The sequence below is a fragment of the Dama dama genome, chromosome 10 (genome assembly GCF_033118175.1).
Source record: "Dama dama isolate Ldn47 chromosome 10, ASM3311817v1, whole genome shotgun sequence".
Lineage (NCBI taxonomy): Eukaryota > Metazoa > Chordata > Mammalia > Artiodactyla > Cervidae > Dama > Dama dama.
Window position 1 is genome coordinate 30,272,149 of NC_083690.1, and position 10,812 is coordinate 30,282,960.

General features: G+C 53.9%; 1 protein-coding gene across 1 annotated transcript in view; it reads right to left on the bottom strand.

Moving 5' to 3' along the window:
• GALNT17 (polypeptide N-acetylgalactosaminyltransferase 17) overlaps positions 1-9,272 on the bottom strand; it is a 413,795-nt gene extending 404,523 nt beyond the window's left edge. Inside the window, exon 1 of the mRNA XM_061154024.1 lies at positions 8,971-9,272. Coding sequence (XP_061010007.1) covers positions 8,971-9,208 — 238 coding nt within the window. The 5' untranslated portion in view covers positions 9,209-9,272. The remainder of the gene's footprint in view (positions 1-8,970) is intronic.
• Between the last annotated feature and the right edge of the window lie 1,540 nt (positions 9,273-10,812).

Below are 10,812 nucleotides of genomic sequence, written 5' to 3' on the forward strand. Positions count from 1 at the left end.
TCCACGTGGCCAATGAAGGTCACACGGCCTTCCTTCTGTCCCCTCACCCATCTCTGCCTCTAGTCATTCCCCGTGTCAATTGCCCTGCCTGACCACCTTCTATGATTTGCTTCCATGTCAGGCCCCCAAGTGGTCTCACTACCTGGGTCCTCTGGTCTATGTGTTAAAACTTTGGAGTTCTCTCCTTCAAGTTCAACACTACTTGGTCAAGCACCTACTGTGTGCCAGGTCAGGTCTCACCACCCCCATACTCATTCACCCTCCAAAACCTCGTGTACACCTGGTGAAACTACAAACCCCCCCTTCCACTGGACCACAGATGTCTAGGTGGGCGTGCCATCTACCTCTCTGCATCTGTGCAGCTAACCCACACCCCGCAGTGAGGAAGTGCTCACAAATAGATGGAAATGACCAACATCTCTGCAATGGGATTTGATATACACAGGCGACCATTTCTTCTCCCAAGCCTCAAAGGCACCATTACTATAAGTTAAGTGGAAGATGGGGAAGAAGAAAAGAGAAGGAAGAGAGAAACAGAATTCAGCCTCAGACAAAAACATGAAAAAGAGAAGAATCCTAGGTTGATTCAAAGAGTTTAAGCAACTTAAGAGCAAAACAGACCTTTCCCGCCCTATCTTGAGATTTACACCTCAGGTAACAAGGACCAGCACAACTGTTCATGCATTCATTCCAGAAATATCTGCTGAGCACCTATTAAGGGCCAGGGGACTTCTCAGCATCAGACATATGATGAGGAACAAGCTAGCAAGGCTCCTATCCTCAAAGAGTGAGCATTCATTCAAAAAGACACATGTACCCCAATGTTCACTGCAGCACTATTTACAATAGCCAGAACATTGAAGCAACCTAGATGTCCGTCAACAGGTAAACAGATGAAGAAGTTGTGGTATATATGTACAATGGAATACTGGTCATTCAAAGGAACGCATTTGAGTCAGCTGAACTGAAGTGAGTGAACCTGGAGCCTGTCATACAGAGTGAGGTCCGTCAGCACGAGGAAAACAAATATCGCACATTAATACATACACACAATCTAGAAATATGGTATTCATGAACCTATTTGCAGGGCAGAAATAGAGACACATGTAGAGAACAGACTGGTGGGCATAGCGGCAGAAAGAGAGGGAGAACGAATTGGGAGTAGCATTGACAAATATACACTATCGTGTGTCAAACAGACAGCTAGTGGAAAGGTGCCGTATAACACAGGGAGCTCAGCCTAGTGCTCTGCGACCACCTATTAACAGAAGGGTGGGATGGGGGCCAGGGCAGGGGAGGAAGGCTCAGGAGGGAGGGACTATATGTGTACTTATGGCTGATTCGCATTGTAGGGCTTCCCAGGTGTTTCAGGGGTAAAGAATCTGCCTACCAGTGCAGGAGACACAAGAGACTTGAGTTCAATCCCCGAGTCAGGAAGATCCCCTAGAGGAGGAAATGGCAACCCACTCCAATATTCTTGCCTGAAAAATTCCATGGACAGAGAAACCTGGCAGGGTACAGTCCACAGGGTCACAAAGAGTCAGATATGACTAAGCACACACAAGCATGGATGCTGACATACAGCAGAAACCAACACAACATTTGTTAAGCAATTATCCTCCAATTTAAAAAAAAAAAAAAAAGTAAGCATTCTCCCAGCTGCCACACATTGGGCACCGAGGCTCATGCTGTATATTTTGAATCCCTGCTCAACCTGACTCACAGCATCCTCATTTCACAGTTGAGAAATGGTGGTGAAACTATCACTATCTGTTTAACACACGATAGTATATATATGTCAATGCTACTCTCGACTCGTTCCCCCTCTCCTTCACCCGCTGTGCCCACAAGTCTGTGCCCACAAGTCTGCCCAAAGTCACACAGTTAATAAGTGACAGAACCAGCCATCAAACCCAGACTGCCTGCCGCCCAAGAGAACACCCTTTCCTCCCAATATTATATTCTTAAAGACTCAGAGGTGTCTGACCTTAGGTGTTTCTCCATTCAATATGGGCTCCACTGTGCCCACGCTCCACCTCCCCATTGTGACTCTTGGCTCTAATTGCCGAGCCTTTCCCCATCCACAAAGGACACTCCAGATTTGGCAACAGCAAAGGTCAGGGCATCAGAGTTCTTCCTCGACAATCACGCTGGTGGCCTCTCCCCAATTACTCTGGGCTGGGCAGGCGGCAGCTGCTCCTGCTGGCAGGGTGCCCGGCACACACTGGCCAGCACAGATGTGCCTGTATCCCAAGGCTGTCCAAGAACCAGGCCCCCCATCTCTCTGGAAGCCACCAGATGTGATCAGTCCGTCGGAGGTAAAAGAAGTGAGCCTCCCTCCAGCACCCAGGCCCTGGCTCTGCTGATCAGCCTTCCACACACCCGGACCTCTGCTGGCCACCGAGCCCTGACAAAAGCCTACTGTTGTTGTTTAGTTGCTAAGCTGTGTCAACTCTTTGTGACTCCACGAACTGGAGCCTGCCAGACTCCTCTGTCCATGGGATTTCCCAAGCAAGAATACGAAGTGGCTTGCCACTTCCTTCCCCAGGGGTTCTTCCCTACCCAGGGATTGAACCCACATCTCCTGCATTGCAGGCAGATTCTTTGCCACTGAGCCACCTGGGATAAATCACCTACTTTCACTATTCAAGAATCCCAACTCAGGGCTCGAACTTGCGTCTCCTGCATTGGCGGGCGGACTCTACCACTGAGCCACCTGGGAAGCCCCGATGAAAGCCTATGGAGCTCCTAAGACTCACACTGCCCTGGTACCCTTCTGATGCTCACCTGCAAGGAGTGATTTTAATGCGAACATGTGCCCTCAGCTCTCTCCCCCTTACCTCCTTCCCATTGGGAATGCTAGTACCATCCAGCTCAACAGTCTATATGAGCACACGTATATTCCAGGAAAGAAGAAACAATTCAGGGCCAGCTCTGGCATCCAGGAAGAGATGCTTTCAGTATACGATCCCTCTCCTTCCAACACACCTCTGCCTCTGGCCTTCTGCGCCCACTCACTCTCTCCGCCTGGTGAGCCCGGCTGATGCGGCAGGCTGGGCGGGCTGCAGGTGGGTTGTTTGGGAACGTGTCGGTTTCCTGCAGCTCCGACTCCAGCTTCATCTGTCTGTGTGGCTTGGGGGCAGGACCAGGCTGTGTAATTTTGACTTCTCTCCATGCCCGCAAAGGTTTTCAATTTCTTCAAGCAACCCTGCTTCTATTCAGTATCCTTCTGAAATCTAAATTTGGAACCTAACCTCAATCGATTGCATTTCTTCTTACGACAGCAGGGCCCTAGGCTCACTGGATGGAGTAGTCACTTGTGCCCTGTGGGTCCCTGCACCAGGGCGTGGATGAGGGATGAGGTCACCAGCCCGAGCTCAGGGCGTGCATGGGGCACATGACCGTCCACCACCTTCATCCTGACCTATCGGGGGATGCTGATCTGGGAAAAGGACCGTGATATTCTGGAATCTTGACTCTGCCCCTCACTGTCTGTGTCATCCTGGCCAACTCACATAGTATTCTCTATGTCTCCCCTTTCTCAGCTCTAAATGACAGAAAACAAATAACCTCCTCAGAAGGTGACAGACAGCCAAAAGCCCTGAACAGAGTTACATGGGAACTCTATCAAGAACCCTGTCTGTCCCTTCGTTTGTTTTCCTAACGTCAGTACAAAATCACCATTTAAAAAAAAAAAAAAAACTTTAACACAATATTATTTTCTTCTGCATAATGGTTTTGGATTTTCTAAAATTTCCATGATAAAATATGAATTAATTCTACTCTAGAGAGAAAAGGAACATAAAACCAGTATGTTATAAAACCACACATTCACAAAAAGCATGCTGAACCGTGCTGGTCTTTAACCTGGCTAACTGCTTCACTTCCAGGCTCCTCCGAAGGTTCTAGCGCCCTTTAGTCAGTCTGGTGAAGGACCAGGGGTGGCCTCCAGAAGGCACAGGGAAGATGGCAGAGACAAGATGACTACCTCACACTCACTCTCCCCAGCTAAGTCTTTCCAACTCCTTCCTCCAACCACATCCACCCCACATAATCCAGTCTTTACGGAGTCAAGGTTATTTCCTCTGTGGTTACCATTTACCTCCTAAAACTAGCTTCCATCCAACTAATCAACCAAAAAACCTTTTTGCCCACATGACATACAAGGTGTTATGACAGATGCTGAAGGGTGGGCATGGTATTAAATAGTTCAAAATATGGCTCAAGTCTTCAAAACGCTTGTAGTCCAGTTCTGAACTCAAAAGATAAAGCCACCGAGGCACTAGAGTCAAAGCCATGGGTGCAATGGACACGGGCAAGAAAGCTTCCAGCAACCTGGAGCAGGGAGAGCTGAGACCGTGGGAGCTGGCACAACCTTGCGCCCCCAGGCAGTGACCTTGAGTCAAGCTTTTAAACGACACATGAATGTAGAAAGCGGGTGCGGAGAGCAACCCAGGACAGCCAGCACTTCTCAAAGACTGGACCTGAAACACGGAAGATGAAACCCCAAGAAAAATGCAGGGCTATTTCAGCAAGTGGATCAGCCTGGCTGGAGGAGGTAGAAGCACTGGGCCAGGGTGGGAACGTGGGCTGACAGTGGTCGGCCTTGACGATCAGCCTGCAGGCTTGATCACAGTTCCTCGGGAAACACAAAACTCCGGGAAGGTCTTGGGCCCTTGGCAAGCAGTGCTTTCCATGCAGACAGCCAGAGGCCCGAAAAGGAGGGTGAGAAAACAGAGGCTGGGGCTTGGGTTAAAGGGCATCACGGCAGCAGTAAGGGGGCAGCAGTGGGTGCCCAACTGTTAAGATGGAAGGGCAGAGGTGAGAGAGGGGAGAGGACAAACTTGTCTCAGGGTGCTTTCCCCTCCATTTCCGCTTTTCCACTTTCCCTTTAAAGGGTCCTTCTCAGCCTGCATTAAGAAAAACAAAACAATAACAGCGTGCAACCATTTTTCAAAAGATAGGCACTAAGAGTTTTAACAGAGAGGCCCGTTAGGAGGAAATCTGGGTCACCCCTGGCGTCCCCCCAGCCCAGAGGGGCCCTTGCAGGACACCCCTGTTTCCGGGGTGAGAGAACACTCCAGATGGCTGTGCTGGGGTCTCCTGCTTGAACTTGGTAAGAGTCCCCAGGAAAGGTTTGAGAAACCTGAACATCATGGAATCACCAGCTCCCACTTGGTACCCAAGGGGCTGGACCCAAGTGGCCCTGCCCCTCCTATATGCCCAGTGCTTGGCTCTCTCGAGCCCTCCATTAATTCCCAAGCAATAAGGAGCACCAAGGTCAAGGTTTCCTTGTCCTCCTTCAGTCTCAAAGAGTTGAGACGCTGCAGAGCAAGTAGACTCAGGAATCCAGGTCCCATCTCAGCACCCTCCCGCCGCAGCAGGAGACCTCAGCAGGCCTACAGAATCAACAGGTGGGATACGCCTCACCCAAAACATGCACAGGCAGAGCATGGAGCACTGTGGGGTGGGGTGGAGAGGGGGAAGGTTACTGCAAATTACACTTGTCAGCCAGAAAGATAACATCTATCTAATGGCAGCTTAAATTCCTGGCTTGTTCAGGAAAAGCTCTAAACCCAGTCATCCTGCCTGCTTCCCCTCAGAGGCTGCAAGTCAAGAAAACTCGTCTTCCTAACCCAGGCAACCAGTCCCCAGTGGTGGACATCCCCACGCCCCCAGGAAATTGCTTACAGGGCAGAAGAGCACACAGGGAAAGAAGCCAGGACCCCAGTCCATCTGAAGCAAACTCTTAGCTTTCCGAAGTCCTCACTCTGATTCCCACCAACAGGCAAGTGAGTTTTCCTCTTTGCTCTGCCTGGCATAAGCAGTAGAGGACTCTGGGTCATGGTTTAGGCCACAGGCTTGTCAGAGATACACTCAGAGGCCCCTGACCCCAAAGCTCCTGAATCAGAGACTCTGTGGGTGGGGCCTAGAAATCTATATCTTAAAAAGCCCTCCATGTGACACTCAGTTCAGTTCAGTCGCTCAGTCGTGTCTGACTCTTTGCAACCCCATGGACAGCAGCACACCAGGCTTCCCTGTCCATCACCAACTCCTGGAGCTTACTCAAACTCAAGTCCATAGAGTCAGTGATGCCATCCAACCATCTCATCCTCTGAGACGAGAACCAACTATCTCATCCTCTGTTGTCCCCTTCTCCTCCTGCCTTCAATCTTTGCCAGCATCAGGGTCTTTTCCAATGAGTCAGTTCTTCGCATCAGGTGGCCAAAGTATTGGAGTTTTGTGACTCTGAGGCACACAAAAGATTGGGACTTCCCTGGCAGTCCAGTGGTTAAGACTTCCCCTTCCAATATAAGGGGTACAGGTTTGATCCCTGTTTGGGGAGCTAAGCTCCCACATACCTTGCAGCCAAAAAACCAAAATATAAAACAGAAGCAATATTGTAACAAATTCTTTATTGTTTGGACCATTAAAAATGGTCATTAAAAAAAGAAAAAGATTAACATAAGCCAGTGAAGCAGCTGAGAACCTCAATTCTGGAACCAGACTATCCCAATTCTGTCAGAACTTCAATTACCAATTCTGTCACCCCCTAGTTGGGTGATTGTGAGCAAGCTACTTAAAGGGGAGTGTTAATTGCTCAGTTGGGTCCAACTCTTTGCAACTCCATGGACTGGAGCCCACCAGGCTTCTCTGTCCATGGAATTCTCCAGGCCAGGATACTGCAGTGGCTAGGCATTTCCTTCTCCAGGGGATCTTCCCAACCCAGGGATCAAACCCAGGTCTCCTGCATTGCAGGCAGATTCTTTACGGTCTGAGCCACCAGGAAATACTCCCCTAAAGGGGAGTACCAGCACCTATCCTTAGTGTTGCTGGAAAAGACCAAACGAGTCCTGGTGTGTCAGTGGCACTTAGTAAATACCACTTAGCATTTTATTATTCCTATGTGGGGCACTGATGGGTTGTACATCATATTCTGTTACCTAACTGAAATGACTTGTGTCCTTGGGTACAGTCTGACACTTAAGGGAACCAGCTATCTTGTGCGCTCTTTTGGGTCCTATGGATCAGTCTACGGCCCGGATCTGTGTAAAATAGTAAGACCCATCCCATAAGCATCCAATTTCTCCAGAAATGAATTGTGTGCCTTTGTTTCATTCTGTGCCTTGGTTCTTGGACATACAGGCGAAGAGCTCCCACCAGACCCCTGCAGACAACACCTACAGCAAGTCCACACCCACAGCCAGACCCTGATGTCTGCCAGAGGTCAGTGGGACTGCAGCATCCCACTGCAGGTACAAGTTCAAGGCTTCCCCTGGATACTTGTTGAGTGATATCAAGAAGCTCAAGGGGTCCTTTCAGAGGATGCTTGCAAATCTGACCCCCATCCCACCTGGAAGGACCCAGAAGGGATCACTGGGAAGTGGGAAGAAGACAGTATGGTGACATCCTTCTCCCTGCCTGCCACCAGGCTAGTCTCTAGCTCCAACTGCAGGGAGGACAGTGGTTGAGCGGAGCCGGGTCTTACTAACATCATCAAAGTGAAGACTCCTTATAATTAGGAGGAGACATTTGATGGAAGCTGTCATAAACACAGGCTCTCTGGTCAACCAGATACGGGGTTCTGACTCCAGACTCTGCCACTTACCAGCAGCAGGACCTCAGGCAACTTAGTTAACTAACCTCTCCAAGCCTTCTTGTCTTATTTCTGATGTGGGAAATGGAAAGAACCACGCTGGACTGATGTGAACACTCAATGAGATAATGCACTTGTAACCTCTTGGCACTGTGTCTGGCACACAGTAAGAACTTCACCGATAATTATGATCATTATCTTTATGACTATCAGTAGCTCTGGAATTGGAGCTGCCCAGGGTGGCTCTAGTGGTAAAGAACCAGCCTGACAGTCAATGCAGGAGATATAAGAGACACGGGTTCAATTCCTCTGTTGGGAAGAGCCTCAGGAGAAGGGCATGGCAACCCACTCCAGTATTCTGGCCTCGATAATCCCATGCACAGAGGAGCCTGGTGGGTTACAGTCCATGGGGTTGCAAAGAGTTGGACAGGACTGAAGCGATTTAGCACACACAGCTCTGGAATTACCGTAAGAACACGAGTTAGAAGCTCAGGAAGGGAGATGGCAGCCTTGAATCTGCCTTGGACACCAGTCGTGTGGACCTTGGAGAGCTGCCCATACTCCAGTGAGTAATATTCTGACCTTGGGGGCAGCAAATGTCCAATAATCCATCAGCTCCTGGACCAGATGTAACCAGGGGGTGTTAAAAGTCTCCCTCCCCTCCTGAAGCACTGAGAACGTTTTAGCTGGGACAGATCCTGACAACTGTCACTGATTGGATGGCACACCTCTCTTCCCTACACTCCGTAAAAACCTGCTTTCCCTACCCACCGCGAACTTTTAACAATTGCCCTCAGGCAGCTCTCGGGGAGAATCCGGAAGTTTTTAATAGCAGCTTCACCGAGGCAGCGCCCGGAAGGGAGGGGTCTTCGTTACTAGGTGAACAGGCTGCCTCCTAGAGAGATAACATTCCTCCAGCGCCCTACCGAAGCGCGTTAGCTCCAGACCTAAGGCCTCGACTTTTGCAGACGTTTTAAGCCCGCCAATGGCCCCTCCCTGTCCGACCCCACCAAAGGCTAAGCTGTAAGAGCTATTTCCTCCCTTAAGTCGCCTGCGCCTCCAGTCCCATTCGGCCGCGCGTCTAGTTTCCGCACTTGGGGCCAACTGGCCAGGTAATGATTCCTGCACGCGGAGACCCGGAGCCAGCTGTGCTGACGTGTTTCCACGATAAAAGCAAACTTACAGCTGGAGCACAGAAAAGAAGCTGGGAATTCTTTCCAGCAGCCCCGGCCTCCTGGCCGAGACGGGGCAGGAAGAGTAAAGGGGAGCGCGCGGGAGCCAGGAGGTGGCTGCCTCCCGCCCCGCGCGCAGAGCCCCCGGGGGTGGACCGGATGCCCACGCTGAACACTGTGGGCATCCGCGCGCGTCCTTACCGTTTAGTTGCCGGTAGACAATGTCCTCGAGCAGCGAGAGGCGCTTCAGGACCGCATCCTGGATGGGGCTGGCGCTGTGCGCGCTGAGGTTAGCGGCCTCGGCCCGCGGCCGAATCTCATGGAAGGCGTCTCCGCTGCGCAACGAGATGGGCCGGCACTTGGCCAAGAAGAGCACGAAGCCGGCCACCGCGATCAAGTTCAACACCAACAGCACTTTGACTCTTCTCAGTGAAGCCATCAAACACGCCCAGCCGGCCCTCGCCCCGGACCCGCGCCCTTTCGGGCTCCGGCGAGGCGCGGGGCAGCCGGGGGCCGTGCGTGCGAGCCAAGCGCTCCGGACGGCTGGCGAGGATCCCAGCCGCTCCCGGCCCCACGGCGCGGAGGCTCGGGCAGCGGAGACGGTTAGGATGTCCGGGCGGTAGCGGGGAGAGCGAGATGGCTCACGTGGAAGCCCTCGGTCTGCAGAAGTGCTCCCGAAGATGCCTTCTCGGTCCTCGGCGCCTGGCCCCTACCAGTTGCCTTGGCTTCTCGGCGAGGGGCCGGGGATCTCTCCTCTGCACCGGTAAGTGGTTCGCCGCTGGACCTCCGGCCGCCGGGAGCGGGGCTGAGGACGCAGGGGCCCGCAGGCGGGGCTGCCCCGGCGCCGCGGCGGGAGCGGCGCGCAGGTGTCGGGCTCCGGGTTCGTCGCCCGCCCGCGGAGGAGCGCACCGCGCCTCGGGCCGCACAGCCACTACCCTAGTCCGCAGGCAGCCGTCGCGGCACGCGGGCCGCGGTCTTCAGCAGGGGAGCGACTCCCCGGGGCGGGCGCCTTTGTTACGCTCACCGACCCGTTCCATCACGCCGGGCTGAGGAATAGCCCGTGGCCAGCGCCCGCATCCTCGCGGCTCCGCAGTCACGCTCAAGTCTCAATTACTCTTAAAGTGGGGGCAGCACTAGGGGGCGGGCGAAGGGGCAGAGCGCGACGTCCTCTCCGCCCCCTCGCGCCCGGGGACACCCCACCCCGCCGCCAAACTCACCAGCGCGCACAGCGCCGCGGGCTCCCGGACACGGTCCAAGTCCTGAGCCCACGCAGTGAGCCTTCGGGGCCTGCCGGTCACGCCGGCCTCTCTCCGAGCTGCCGCGTCGGAAGGCTAGCCGGAAGGCGGAGTCGGACCTCAAAAGTCACAGCAGTTCTGTACCCCCCTCCACGAACGTCGCGGGGAGAGCGGCGGGGAGGGACGCGCGCCGGCGCACCTTCCGCTCGCCAGAACCGGCAGCGCCTGCCGCTCTTCCCGCGCCCCAAGGAGCCAAACGCCGAGTCTTCTAATTGGTGGACGCGGTGATACCGCTGCTGCGGCTGGGAGAGCCCACACAGCCCCGGGGCGCGAGAGCCCGGAGGGGACGCGCAGGTGGCGGCAGAAGGCGGGGCGCGGCCCGAGGGGGCCCGGCTGCAGCGCCAGCTCCTCCTCCGGCGCTCCTGGCCACCCCTCTCCCCGCTAGCCAGTCGGCCGCCGCCGCCCGCAGGCTGCCGAGCGCACAGCTCCCCGGCTCGCCGGCTCGTGCGCGCGCACCCGGAAAGGGTGGGGGCGCCGGGAGAGTGCGGGCCGCGCGGGATGGGGGCCGTCAAGTCATGTTGACGGCTGCCCGCGTTGCAGGGACCCTTTGGTTCTCAGCACTCCCCGAGCGGGCGGGTTTGTTCCATCCCGGCTGGCGATGAAGACATCCTTTCTCTGTGCTCGCAGCTCCGCTTTGCGTGGCCAGGAATGGCTAGAGGGAAAATCTGGCCTGGAGACTCGGATTCCGTTACTTCGGGAGCCAGGCCGGGCGTTGGTGGGCTGGGTGGGTTCGCCCACCGTCCAGGCG